Raw genomic sequence first — 14,346 nt, 5'->3', positions numbered from 1 at the left:
GTGATCTCTGTCTGTCAAGTAAAAAAAAAAAAAAAAATCCTTAAAAAAACAACAACAACCAGGGGCCCCTGTACCTAGGGGGCTGGAGAAGCAGCACCCGAGGCTCAGAGAGGCATGCACGGCCTCCTCTACGTGCCCCTCTCAAAACTTCTGTCCCTCTCACAGTCCACCCTGCCAACCTCCCGGGCAAGGCCTGGAGCCACGGCGGGACATTACCGAACTTGGAGTAGAAGTAGCACTTGGGCATCCTGGTGACATCGTACTGGTGCAGGAAACCGCACTGGTCGCCCTTCTTACACAGGCCGCGAAGCCAGTGTTTGCACACCACCATCTTCTCCCCCTGGTTGTGCCGGAAAGGGCAGAGCTTCCCTGGGGACACCAGAGCACCCGGCGTGGACCCGGCTCAGCCCAGGAAGGAATTCCCCCAGGAGAGGCTAGGGCTCAGATCCCCCATGCCTCCTCCCTCCCTCCCAACCCCTGACACCCCCCCCTTGCCCCGGGAGCTAGAATCAGGGGCCAGAGGCAACATGAAGGAGGTGTAGTAATCCGGACAGGCAGTTCGCACGACCACCCCTCTGCTCAAACCCTCTGCTCTGCCGGACCTGCCTAACCCTTCTCAAACCCCAGGGAGCCCCAGAGGGTCTGAGCAGCTCTCAGGCGCCCCCTCTCCTCCAGGCTCATGGCGGGGGACCCCTACCAGAGAGCAGAGCCGTGGTTCTGGGGGCAGCACGGTCTGGGGGCATCCAGTGCTCCCGAAGGGCCTGTTAAAATCAGGTCCTAAAAATTCCCACAAAGGTTACATTTCCTGAGTGCAGAGACCTAAGGTGCTAACCAACAAGCCAGCTTTGTAATAACATAGAAGGAAGTGGATATGGTCGAGGTAACTCTTTGTTCTTCTTCCTGGGGTATTAGCATCAGCAGGAAGGACACCCCAGTTCTAAGTTCCTGAGCAGGGCCGGGCTCGTGCTTGGCTGTCTGTCTGATAGAAGGGGAGGGAAACCGGGAAGGGCTTCTTTGTAAATTTCCCTCCCACCACCCGGTCCGGAACTTGCTCTGGTGTGACCACCGGCCAGGGCAGTGGTGTTTCTCTGCAAGAGGGTGTCACTATGAACCACTGCTTTAGAGACAGGACCCGAGACGCCATCTCAGTGCTGAGCCTCAAGTGAGCAATGCTGGTCCCCCCCCCCCCCCCCCACCATCCAGGGCTGACAAGACAAAGGAGGTTCGAGGTGTGTGGCAATTACGCCCTAGAGCACCCCCCCACCCCATCTGGGCCCCCCCCAGCCTCCTGGCTTCCCAAGAACAGGACTGCTTGGATCCAAAAAACTGGTCCTGAACTCATTCACATTCGCAGGGTTACTGAACCTGAATCTATAGGGGGACTGGGAACCCCCAGATTGGAGGCAAGGCTTTTGGGGGCAACTGTGTATTTCTATAGGAAGAAGCCATGAGTGGTTCGTGAGCCAGAGGTTGGGAACCCCTGGTTGGAGTCAGGTCGCCTGTATTAGGGGAGAGGGGCTTGCTTGATCCAAGTTGGGGTGGGGGAGAATTAGGGGACATTTATGGGTAGCATTTCAGAGACAGAAAGACAGAGCTGTCTTAGGACATAAAGACTACATAGAAGAGCTGACCAGGTCCCATGTTGATTCAGAGGATGAGAAGTTGGGGGGTACTGGGGAGAAGCGTGCAGCTTTCCTGGCGGGGAGGAAACTCAAGACCCCCGGGTCCTCCTGGGAACACACAGGCTGAAACTCTGGAAAACTCCCACCCCCAGCAAGGCAGAAAGAAGGGACTGTCCCCTTCCGGGTAGCCCTGGGTATCCTAATCAATGCTGCTGGGCCAGGGAAATCCTTCGCGGGGAGGGGAGGACTGAGGGCTTCCTGAGGGACGTACCCGCTCTCCTGCCCTTTGCCTCCTTATAAGACAAATTCGACTCCATTCCAACCTCCCCTCCCCCAGGTGCAGATTTGACACCTTATTCCAGGCCCAGGGGAACCCACCACAGTATAGACTGGTCTAGACCCCCTCCCCCGCCAGGTTCTCCTGCTGACCCACCTTTGTCACAGAGCCCTTTAGCGAAGAAGTTGCACACAGCCGAGCCCGATTCTAGAAGGGGAAGAAGGAAGGTAGCTTCTTCAGTGGCTGCAGCTGCCAGAGCAGCTTTTCCTTCTCAGGAAGTGCCCCCCGCCAACTTCCCTGACGCTTGAGCCTGGGGGCCCCCAGGCTCCTGGTTTTTTGGCTGCTGGCTTTCAGAACCAGCCTCCAGACCTCAACACCTAACCCCCCAGCTCTGAAACAGAGGAGAGGGAGGGCCGCAGGGGAGCTCAGGGGGCCCGTGTGGACATTCCGGGCTTCTCACAATTCACCTTCTGGGTGTCTCTGCTTTCCCAGTCTGGGAAATGGACTGCCTGGAAGTCAGCCCCATTTTCCTAGAGTCCTGGAGAAGATGTAAGAGGGGGGACCTGAGCCCCTAAGAAGGGAGGGACTGAGCTGGGACTCGCAGATGGTCGGTTCCAGCCCCCCCACCCAACTCAGTCTCCCTGGTGAGCCGAGCAGAGAGGCCTCCAGAGAGGGCTGGGAGAGAGGCCATGGCTCGATTCCTCCAGAGAGACGGCCGACACCCTGGCCTCACTCACTGTCCATCCCCTGGAAAGGCAGGAGGCCAGTGCCCTTCTGCGTCTCTACATCCTTCTCGAAGGTGAAGGTCAACTGCTCCAGCCCAGCAATGACCTCTTGCATCTTCGGTCTCCTGCCAGGGCTGCTAAAACCTGCTTCAGCCCCTGCAGGTGGACCCTATATAGCTCATGGGAGGCCCTTAAGGGGCCCGGGTCTGACGCTGCGTCCCTCATCCCTGGGTGCCAGCGGCCAGGAGATGGTCACGTGTCTCTCTCCCCACAAATGTCTCACCACGCCCACCTGACGCAGGTGCAGACACCCTGGGGCCTCACGCTCCCCCCCAGGGCCCCACACCCCACACCCGCTCCCCATGCACCCTGCTGGGGAAGAATTAGCCAAGCCCCTCCCCACACTGCTCATCTCTCTGCGGTGTCCTCAGACAGACACACAACATACGCGCAGACATGACCACACCTGTGCTCACTCTTTAACCACGAAGACAAAGCCACAGGTCAGCTTTGGGAAGAATTCCACCAACCGACCGCAGTGAGGCTGCTCCCATTCCCAGGAGCTTGGGGGCCAAAGGGTGGGGGTGGGGGGGTGCCGCGGGGCAGGGGTGCCTCCCTCCAATCAGGTCCCAGCCAACCCCTCCCTCTGGGACAGCTGACACCCCTTTTCTGGCCTGAGTGACAAGCCCTGAGTGAGCTCTTCATGGGAGAGGGAAAAAAAGAACGAAATCCAGAGGAATCGGAAACAGTCGGATGAATAGCGCTTTGTTCACGCGCACACAACCGGGAGCTCGGAGCTCGGCTGGGGGGTGGAACCAACCAGAGGCCTCGGCCTGCCCGCCAGGATGCCACAGGCCACCCGAGCGCCTCCCACCCCTGAGAAAGTGCTTTGTAAACGAAATCCCCATGCAAATGTTGTTTTATTATTCTTAGGCCACCCCTGCACCCGGGGCTGGGGGACATCTGAAAGGGCTTTCCGTGGAGCCCTTTAGGGCTCTAACTAGGTCAGGCGGCCCCCCCACCCCCCTGCCCCGCCCCTCCGCCTGGGCCCCTGCTCTGCCTTCCTCCCACTGGAGCTGCTGTTTTCCCAGTCGCACTGGAACCCACGGAACCCAACGCCCTCCTTCCCGGACGGAACGGAGACGTGGGCAGCACCCTACAGGCCTGAGCTGGCCTGCAAGAAGGAGCCTGCCGGCTTTTGTTTTCCCAGGGCTCCCGCTCGCCTTGTTCTTTTGAACTCTGGATCCGAAAAGAAAAGAAAATAGCTGGAGAGAGAGACACCTGGAGCCGAGGCGGGGCAGGGGAGGGGTGGGGAGGGCATCCCAGAGTTTGCAGAAGCCCGGGCCTCCCTCCAACTTCAATCCCCGGGAGGCTGGGTGCTGAGCAGCGGGCTGGGGGAGGCTGGGTCACAGGGGCCCCTGGGGGTAGACGCCCTAGTCCTGTGCATCGATTAGGAGTCCCAGAAACCCATTCGTCTGTCAACATACCAACCAGGCCGGCCCGGGAGGCCAACGAGGACATCCAGCTTCAGCTGGTGAGGCCAAGGGCACTCACTTGGGAAGACGGTGACGAGGGAATTCAGATCCGGGTCTCTGGATGATTTCCTTCCATGAACATCCAGACGGCATCTGGGTACTGGGGGTTGGGACTGTCTTCCTGCCCTCAGGGACCTCCCAGTCAAGTGCGGAGTCCACGATGGTCCGGGGGAATGAGAGGGGATCACAGAGGGATAAATGCTAAAAGGGGGGGGGGGCGCTAAGCAGGGGCAGGGAGGGGCACAGAGGAATGTTCCAGAAGGGAGACCAGCCACGTGAAAGCACAGGGCATGGGGTGACATGGCAGGGGGTGCGTGGTGGTCAAGGTTCAGTCAGACCCTCTGGCAGAGGGTGTGAGTGACAAGATTGGAGAAAGCAGGGACTTGAAACTCGAGTGTCTCTTGGGGCTTGGTTTTCTCTCATGACATCAGCCGAGCGCCCCCGGAGGGGCTGGGAGAGCCCCAGGCGGCCCCCCGAAGACTAGACCGAGGATGAAAGACAGGGCAGGCCGCTATGTAAAGGAAGATAAAAATAGTAATTAGAGCCCCGGAGATGTCCCCGCTCTCTGGTGGTCGGAAGGGGTTCTCTGGCAGGAGCCAAGCGTGGAGGAGACCCCAGGGCAGACTCCCTCCATCCACTACCAGCCTCCCCTCTTCTTGGGGTCAAGGTCCCGCCCTCCATCTGGACTCCCTGTGGCACCCCAGGGGGTGCACTGATGATGCTGTGAAGACGAAGATGGGTCCCCCCCACCCCTCTCCACCGTGCACCATCTTCGACTTGGCATGAGAATGACAACACCTGGAATTCATGGCTTTTGCTTCCCCAAAATGCCTTCTGGGGTGGGTTGAATTGTCTCCCCTCAAAAGGTAGACCAGGTCCTAACCCCTGGTCCCTGTGAATGTGACCTGATTTAGAAATTGGATCTTTGCAGCTGGATCCCAAACAAGATCAGCCTGCAGTTAGGGTCCTCACAGGAGAGGAGAGGGGGTTGGGGACACGCAGAGAGGGCAGAGAGGCGGGATTTGGGTGGCTGCCATGGGGCACCGAGGTTGGCCAGTCACCCCCAGAAGCCCAGACGGAGGCAGGGGACAATTCTCCCTCCGAGGCTCCCGAAGGAGGCTGCCCTGCCCACACCGCCTTCTCGGACTGGGAGAGTGCGTGTCCGTTGTCTCAAGGCGCCATCTCTGTGGTGATTTGCTATGGCGGCCCCAGCGGACTCGTACGTCCTCCCACGTGGACATTCAGCTGCCGGGGCCCTCCCTCCTGTCACAGATGAGCAAAGGAACACACGCGGAAGTAGGTCACTGCCAAGGTTCCACAGCTGTCCGGTGTCGACAGGGGAGGTCTGGGTCTCCCACCCCATAAGTCCTTTCCTCCTCTTCTTGTCAGACCAGGGAGGCGGGTTGCCCCCCATGTACACAACCCCCTCAAGGCTCCCCAAGTGGACCAGCACCCCCATTGTGCGAAGAGAAAACACAAGCCCCAGGCCAGAGAATCCCTGGTGATGCCCCGGAGAAGGGGCTGCAGTGGGGCGCTGAGTCCCCCAGTTTGGGGGGGGGGCCTCTCGGAACTCCTAGTTCTCTCTCTGTGCCCTGAAGCGTATCCCCAGCACCTGTGTTTTCATCGATTCATTCAGTCATGGCCGCGAAGTGGTCGTGCATTGCTCTGCAAACAGTGGAGTTAATTTTTTTCCCTTAATTTATGAGTGAGAGAGAGAGAGAGCATGAGAGGGAAGAGGTCAGAGGGAGAAGCAGACTCCCCGCCCAGCAGGGAGTCTGATGTGGGACTCAATCCCGGGACTCCTGGATCGTGACCTGAGCCAAAGGCAGTCGCTTAACCAACGGAGCCACCCAGGCGCCCGTTAATTTTTAAATCACCATCATTATGAGACGCTCATTTAACTCTGGCTGCAGATGTCCTGAATTATCATCACCCTGCCCCTTTTCCTCTATAAATGTACTTCTCTGAAAAGCAGGGGCACGGGGAGCTCTAGAATTCTCGGGCTGCCGGGAACTGGGGGAGGTCCTCCTGACTGTCCCCCTGGTCTTTGGTCAGTAGCAGCCCGTGTTTTTCTGGGCTGACTGTGCCCAGGCCCTCCTCCCTGGTGTCTGTACATCAGCCCCACGCCCACTCGAGTGCTCTGAGTCCATGCAAAGGGTAGAGACTGGCATTGAGCAGGCCAGGGAGGCAGGGTTCAAGTCTGGACTTCGCTGGTCCCCAGCCTGTAATCCTGGGCCATTTAATCAACCCTGTGAGTCCCAGATTCTGCACCAGTGAAACAGGACCCCCAGCATGACCTCACCTGGGGTGCTGGCCGTGGGAAGCACATGTGGGTGCCTGATATCAGGGGGCGGCTGTATAGAGTTGTCCTCCCAATGGGTCGGTGCCATAAGGAATGAGGACCAGCATCCTGTCCCCAGGTCCAAGGTCACCCTCCTCAAGCTTACCGTTGCTAGGGGCCCCCAGTAAAAGGCGCTGAGGAGACAGAGGCTCTGTGCTGCTCAGGTGCTGCTGGAGGGCTGCTCGAAGTCCACAGGGATGGGCCGGGTGCCTGGACAGCCATGGTGTGGAGGTCAGAGGAACCCCCGGGAACCCCCAGCTGCGGCTGCTGAGCCCCAAGGACAATGAGCCAGTGTGCCCTGCTCTCTCCACTGCTCTTTGTGCCCCAGAGATGCCACTTGGCAGAGACAGCTGTTGGCCTCACAATAGCCACTTGGAGTGCAGAGCAGAGAGGTCCAGCAGCCAGGACAGTCCTGCGGCGTCCTTGTCCGAGAGCTGGGTCTCTGCGAGTCTGACAGTTCTGGGAACACTACTCTGGGGAAGACCTCTCTCTCCCGCAGGGGCCTGGGTAGGGTAGGGGAACTAATGACCCACCCACACTCAGGGCCTCCTCCCATCCACCCCTGTAAATGGTTGAGATGCTTCTACCCATTTAACAGATTAAGAAACCAAGGCTGAGAGGGGCGAAGGATGGCTTAAGTCTACTGAGCCAGTAGACATTGGAATGGGGGCCGGGACTCCCGACCTTCACTAATAGTTCCTAGGACTGAACTGGTTGTGGTTCACTGTGTACACCATCTTTTCTCCAATTCCCACAAAACCCCAGAAAGAGAGCCGTTATTATATTATTATTATTATTATTATTATTATTATCTTCTACAGTTAAGAAAACTGAGGCTCAGGGGTGCCTGGGTGGCTCAATCAGTTAAGCCTTATCTCAGGTCATGATCCCAGGGTCCTGGGATCGAGCCCCACATCGGGCTCCCTGCTCAGTGGAGAGCCTGCTTCTCTCTCTCCCTCTGCCTGCTGCTCTGTCTACTTGTGCTCTCTCTCTCTCTCTCTTTCTGTCAAATAAAGAAAGAAAATCTTAAAAGAAAGGAAAACTGAGGCTCCCAGGCTTACTTACAGGAGCTTCCCAAAGATCACAGGTCCTGTCTGCAGGAGCCCACAGCCAGCCCACCAGCCGCTGTGCGGGAAAGCACCCACCCCCCGGGGCTGGAAAGATGAGAGCCTGCTCGGGCGGCGGAGGGGGCATGGGGGCCGCACTTTGGTTTGAGAGTCAAGGACACAGGACATGTGGGGCCCAGGGGGTTCCTGAAAGCTTTCCTCCTCCACTGTTGCCGCCTTCGTGTGTCCTGGTCTTCAGGCCACCTGGCCCTCTGCTTCTGTGCCCAGAGCCCCTCCAGGGTGAGCAGAGGCCCAGACCACCAGCAAAAATGAGTTAGCAGAAGAGGCACGAAGGGGCCCAACTGAGGCTACACTCTGGTTTCTCCCACCTCCTCCCAGCTTCACTCAATGGCTTCTGTCCCCACCTGGCCTCTAGGCAGCCATTCATCCACTCACGCGCTCACGCCAAAGTATCTCTGAACTTCGCTTCATGCCGAAGGATACAGAATGAACAAGACACAGCTTTTCTCATTGTTCTAGTGAGCAGAGTAACGGCCCCCAAAGATGCCCACGTCCTAATCTCTGAACCCTGTGGACATGTTACTCACGCGGCAAAGGGGACCTTGGGGAGGTGGTTAAGTATCCGGAAACGGGGAGATGATCCTGGCTTGTCTGGGCAGGCCCGCTGTCATCACCAGGAGTCTCCAAGTGGGAGGCAGGAGAGCCGGAGTGGGGGAGAAAGAGAAGTTTGAAGATGAAGGATATTACTCTGCTGGCTTTGAGGACAGAGGAAGGCGCGAGCCGAGGAGGGCCGGTGGCCTCTAGAAGCGGGAAGACGTGTGGAAATGGATTCTCTCCTCGTCCCTTAGGGAGAAATGCAGACTTGCAGACTCCTTGGTTTTAGTCCAGTGAAAGCCACTTCTGCCTTCGGACCTCCAGGATTGTAAGAGAGTCCACGTGTGGCCGTTTAAGCTACTAAATTCGTAGCAGTTTGGTACACCCATAAGGACAGGAAGACAGGGAGAAGTCCCCCTTAAATAAGGAGCAGAATCCTACCGGGTGGGAAGCAAGGCATTTGCAAAGCTTCCACAGAACACCTAGCTCTCGGGTGGGTGGCAAGGAAAGGCTTCGAGGAGGACGTGCCACAAGCTGGGGACAGGCAGGGCACCGTCAGGCAGTAGGGGACAGTGTAGAGCCCAGCCTCGGGGAGGTCACTGGAGTCGGCCTTACAGCCTTGGGTCTGACCTGCATTTTATGTATTTATTCACACTTTCATTTATCACAATTCTTTTTAATAGATTTTTTAAAAGATGTATTTAGTTAGTTTTAAAATTCATTTATCTGTCAGAGAGAGAGAGTGAGCGCGAGCACAAGCTGGGGGAGCAGCAGAGGGAGAGGGAGAAGCAGACTCCCTGCCGAGCAGGGAGCCCGATAGGGGACTTGATCCCAAGGATCCTGGGATCATATGACCTGAGCTGAAGGCAGACGCTTAACCCCTGAGCCAGTCAGGCACCCCTGGTCTGATTTAAGGAACAGCCTCTGGCTGCAAAGCTCTGAGGCCATTCTCCAAGGGCAGCCAGAAGAGGCCTTGAGGCAGCTCGTCTGCCAGAATCCAGCAGTCCCAGGAAAGGGGGTCCTCTTCCCCACAGCCCTAAAGCCGACCATGCTTTGCAAGAGAGAAAAACGTCCAAGGTCAGGATCAACCATAATTATTACTGAAGTTCTCATATCTATCCCTGCAGCCCGGGGGGATGGTTCTGTGCACCTCCTGGGGTGTATGCGCCAACCCCTCCTTACCCCCCACTTGCAGGAGGGAGAGGAAGGTCTCTCTAGGACACAGAACTGCCAGCTGACTGTTGACACCATGATGCATTAATTCCCCCAGCCACGGCCTGGGGCACTTACTTTGATGGATTGGGGGCCAAGGTCACGCGTTTGATCTGCCTCTGGGTCAATGGAGTCTGGAAGCAAAACTGCATTTCCATCCTAGCAACTGCCCTCCAGTCTGTTACTTCTAAATGATTCTAGGGTCACAAGGCAGACAGACAGATTACGGATGGAAAAACCCTCCAGGCCCCAACAATTGATGGGGAGTCCATGGTGCTCTCACTTGGTGTCCAAGCCAAGCCCAGTGGGTGTGGGTGACAGAAGCGGCCAAACAGAGGGCAGCCCTGTCTCTTCCCAGCCTGGACGAACCAGCCCACCCCTGGGCGCCGGGGCTGCTGGGAGACTCGGTGGTGCTGGAGCAGAGAAACTCAGCAGTCCTGACCTTGCCTCCGGTCCGGAGTTCTTCCAACCCACACCTCTGTCCTTGGTCTCACTTCTCGGTTTGGCTTTGGATTGCGGCTCTGGGCCACGACTCCGCCTAGGCCAGCAGCTGCTGACACATGGGGGGTCGCCTCCATCTCTGTCAGCTTGGGCTGAAACATGAGGCTTTCATTTTCCCCAGTTTCTGGAGGCTGGAAGTCCGAGATCAGAGCGCAGGCAGATTCGGTTCCTGGCGAGAGCCCGCTCTGTGGCTGTGTGCTCACACAGTGGAGAGAGAGTGCTCTGGTCTCTCTTCCTCCTCCTATCAGGACATTAGTCCCATTGTGGGGGGGCGCATGTGCATGACCTTATCTAAACCTGGTCACCCCCTCCTCAGACCAGCACACCGGGAAGGGGCGGGTAGGACTTCAATGTCATGAACTTACGGGGTCACCAACATTCTGTCCGAGGCACCCACCGCCCCCACAGCCGCCTTCTCACCGTTTCTACTTGAAATGGCTTCCATGTGTCTGAGACCAACCCTAGCTTTCCAGAGATTGGTGCCCCTCTCCAGCTCCTCTCAAGAACCTCACCATCACCAGACGCTCAGGCCAAAGCGAGGTATGTCCTCACTTCCCTAAACGTGCAGCTCCCACTCCTCGCATCATGGATTCCTCTCATCCCTGGGTCTGATTCGAGCTCTCCTCTCTCAGGGAGCCTGCCCTAACGGCCTTCTCTAAAGTGAGGTCCAGGTCAACGCCGGTCTCAGCACCCACCAGTTTCGCCCTGCAAAGCCCTTGGTGCCAAGTGCAGTGTTGGGCTCATCTTCTTGCTTGCTGATGCTCTTTTTCCCCCTCTCCCCCTGCCTGACCCCAAGCCCACGTTCCCACTGTGAGATTTCCCCATCAGACCCAGCAGGTGCAGTGCCCGGGCCCCTCAGGACTTCCAGAGGCCCATGAACATGTTTTAATTTCCTTAAAATCGGAAGAAAATCTGTGAAAAGCTCTTAGGCCAAAGAAAGTCGTTCTAATCTACAATCTTAATGCATGCACCTTTTTCCCAGCACGGTCATAAACCTAATTCAAACCATCTCTATGGAGGAGAAGCCCAGGAAAGCCACAGCACCACCCTGGAGCCGTGTCTGATTTGTCCACTGCCTTGCGTACTCTCACCGTCCCTAAGCGACTCACAGAGCGAGGCACACAGCAGGTGCTCAATAATCACCAGGTGAATCCGCCCTGCCCACTTCCGTCTTCAGAGAACACTACCCCAAACTTGCAGGCAGCCCTGATGTCACTTTCTGGGGGCCGGGACAGAGCCCCCATTGCAAGAAATGACACCGAAGGAGCATTTTCCAAGTCAAGCTGGGAGGTACCACCTTCTCAGTGCATTGCTCAGTCTGGCCCCACAGGGGTGGGGGTGGAGATCAGAAAGCTGTGTGGTACTTCTCAGTGCCTTCTGAGTACCGTGCTGCTGGCTAGAGACCTGCCAGCTCGCTCAGGAAAGTGGCTAATTTAAGATGCAAGAAGATACATTTTGTTCCCCGTGGGACTCTATAAATCTTTTTCCACGTTGAATAAAAAACACGTGACCTGAAGACACTTTTGTCTTAAATTGGCCCTTATTGGGGGAAAAAAAAGGTGTCTCAGCACTTCTTATAGAAGCAGGGGTTTTCGGTCTCCAATGGGACACGTGGTAATGTCTGGGGACATTTTGGATTGACATAGCTGGGGGGGATGCTGCTGGAATCTAGGCGGTGGAGACCAGGGGTGCCACTCAGCCTCCTACAGGACAGATCTTAATAACAAAGAACGATCAGGCCCCAGATGTCAACAGTACTGAGGCTGAGAAACCCTGCTTTGGAAGAATCTCAATGACATGTCTTGGATGAGTGACCCGGTCACTCAGGTCTGGCCCTCTCCATAGACTTGATTTTACAGATCTGCACCTCAGCCTCAAGCACTCGACTGACACTGAACAGAAAGGTTGCCTGGTGGGGCTGGTGTGAGCGCATGGGTTGGGAGGCTGTTGGTGAGAACACTGCCTGAGATCCCATTCCCGGCTCCTTCAATGACCTCACAAGCACCCCTCTCAGACCCTAGAAAAAGCAGGAGTTGTTTCTGGGATCGTTGTATCCTTGCGGACTGGTGTGTTTTGTAACGGGTGGATTTCCCTTTTCACTTTGACTGATGGGAAGCTCGGGGTCCAATTTGCAGCCCATCTCTGAGAACTGGGGAGGCCCACCCGGAGCACATTTCTGCATACCACCGTCTTGGTTCACTGTACTGTTTGTTCCAGCCCTGTTTTCGAGCTGATCTATTTTTATCCTATTGTATTTTCCATATTTTTGTAAGCTGCCTCTGATCCTTTTGGCAACAAAGCGGGGCAGAAAAACAAAACAAAATTCAGCAGAGCCCTGTGGCCTTGGCGGGTATTTTATAACATGCCAAGGGGTCATTTCAAGGCTAGAGTCCTGCCAGGGAAGGCGGCTATCCCTGGCCCCGCTGGTCCCCTCCTGGGAGTCTCCGTTCTTGGAGAACAGCAGTTTGGTGGGTTAGAGCAACAGGTCTTAGAGGGAGAGCTGCTGATACCCATCTGCCCACAAATACCTTCCCCTCCCCGAAATATTCTTTCCAATCTCCCATCTGGCTGTTGCCAAGGGGAAACAGCTAGACAAGCTCTCGGGTCACTCTTCCTAACTTGCCTTTCCCACATCTTCCGTCCGGGTCTTTAGGGTCCTGGATACCCTGCCCGTGGCTATCACTGCCGCTGAGTGTATGCAGGGGTGGAGTGGGGGTGGGGAGGACCTGCCCCAGTATGCAAAGGCGAGGCCCTTTGGGAGGCTGTTTGGAGGACGGGGTGAGCCAGATGGGTGGGGGTGCCACCTACACCTGAAAACTTCAACCCCCCACCCCTGCCAGTCACCCTGACCACGAGCACACTCCGGGCTCTGGGAGGCCCTGCACCCCACACGGCACACGGGCTTGGCTCGCCCTTCTTCTGACATGTCAGAGCTGGAGCCAGTCCGGTCCACCTCAGTCTCTGCTCTGCTCACGGGACACAGCCAGCACTTTCTTCCCCTCAGCCTCTGTCTGCCCATCTCTAAAATGGGCAGTGGGAGTGGGCAGGGAAGATAAACCAGGTCCTTAAATTCAAAGATCCTAAGAACCTCTCCCTCTTGTGGTCATACACTCTATTCCTTTAGTCCACTTTGTTCTGGAAACACGGTGCCACCGGGTGTAGTGGGGAATGGCTTGCGTGCACAGGAGAACAGAGTCAAAGGGGAGCTTGGACGCCAGCAGGAACACAAGCCCAAGGCTGCAGGCTGGTGAGGCCTGGTCATGCTCAGCAGAGACAGAGGCCAGCCCTGGGGGACTCCAGGAAGGACCTGTGCACTTCCTGGCAGGCCCTCTGGATGACATGAATCAGCAGCCCCCAGCACCTCACCTGGCAGCAGGCAGCACCCCCTTTCCCGTGGGCACAGAGCCCAGGTGAGCCAGGCACACCCTGACCAGCTCGGCCTCTCTCTGCGCTGCTCTGCTCAGCCAGAACACTGGCCCCGCTGGTCATTCCGGGTCCCGAAGTGCCAATCGCCAGGTTGGGACAGGGGTGGGGAGCCTGTGGCTGGGTCTGGGCCCAGCATCTCCATTTCCCAGCTCAGTGGGGCGGGACCGGTTGCCTTAGAGTCCTCGTCTGTAGAATGGGGGTAACAGAACAGTCTGGGCCTCCCTGAGTGGTCATGAGGATCAACAAGGCCAATACAAAGAGCCGTGCCAGGCTCAGGGTGGTCCCAAGGGCTGACCCCCAGCCCTTACCAAAGTAATGGGACAGAACAGTGTGTGCCGAAGAAGCAGGAGAGCCCAGCACTGCCGGCAGTGGTGGGGGTGGGGGGAGGGAAGGGAGATACCCCAGTGGTGGCCAGGGCTGGGTGGGCTTGTGTTGCCGCAGCCCCCACGGACCCTGTCCCCGCCCCCAACAACCTCGTCTCCCTCCCCCGCTTGGGGCCACCACACCCTGCTTCTAACTCCCACCCTTAGCCACATCCCTCATTAGCTGGGAATGAGCCCCTGAAGGGGCAGAGGGACCTGGGAGATATTTTAATTATGCTTCTAATGGCTTCCCAGGGAGGATGAGCACCAGACCAGATCTCTTGGGTGGCTCGAGGCGAGGGGCAGGGTTCCAGAAACTCAGCTGCACCAGCCCCCGGGTGGGAAGGAGGCTGTGTGCGAGGGGCTTCGGCTCACTGAGCTGCTGGCCCTGCCCGGGCTGACACTCTGAGACGCCCATGCCAAGGGGACCGTGGGCGGGACAAGGGAAGGTGGTGAGGTGGGAGCTGGGCCAGCAGGCCGGAGGGCTCACCCCACCCAGGACAGACTCACTCCCCAACCTCGCTTCCCAAAAGAACAAAGCTTTGAGCACCTTCAAGGTGCAGGGCTCTAAGTCCATGATGTTCTGATTCTACTACTTCGTGACTCGGGGAAGACAACCCCGTGGCCTCTCGAGCACATTCCTTCCATAAAACAGGGACACCAGCCCACCTCGCAGGCCATGAG

The 14,346-nt window shown here is 57.3% G+C and overlaps 1 protein-coding gene across 2 annotated transcripts in view; it reads right to left on the bottom strand.

Annotated features, from left to right (window-relative positions):
* Window positions 1–2,739, bottom strand: part of CPSF4L (cleavage and polyadenylation specific factor 4 like) — a 10,367-nt gene extending 7,628 nt beyond the window's left edge. The window contains exons 1-3 of one of the 2 annotated variants that reach the window (XM_059380753.1): window positions 2,637–2,739; window positions 2,056–2,106; window positions 217–369 (exon numbers count right to left, since the gene is read on the bottom strand). In XM_059380753.1, coding sequence (XP_059236736.1) covers window positions 217–369; window positions 2,056–2,106; window positions 2,637–2,739 — 307 coding nt within the window. Of the gene's footprint in view, window positions 1–216; window positions 370–2,055; window positions 2,107–2,636 lie in introns of those variants that run through there. The other variant, XR_009400498.1, reaches the window with a different exon arrangement.
* Between the last annotated feature and the right edge of the window lie 11,607 nt (window positions 2,740–14,346).

This window comes from Mustela nigripes, chromosome 16 (assembly GCF_022355385.1).
Source record: "Mustela nigripes isolate SB6536 chromosome 16, MUSNIG.SB6536, whole genome shotgun sequence".
NCBI classification, from domain to species: Eukaryota; Metazoa; Chordata; class Mammalia; order Carnivora; family Mustelidae; genus Mustela; species Mustela nigripes.
The sequence above is the reverse complement of the archived record's forward strand: the minus strand, read 5'-3'. Positions and strand labels throughout refer to the sequence as shown.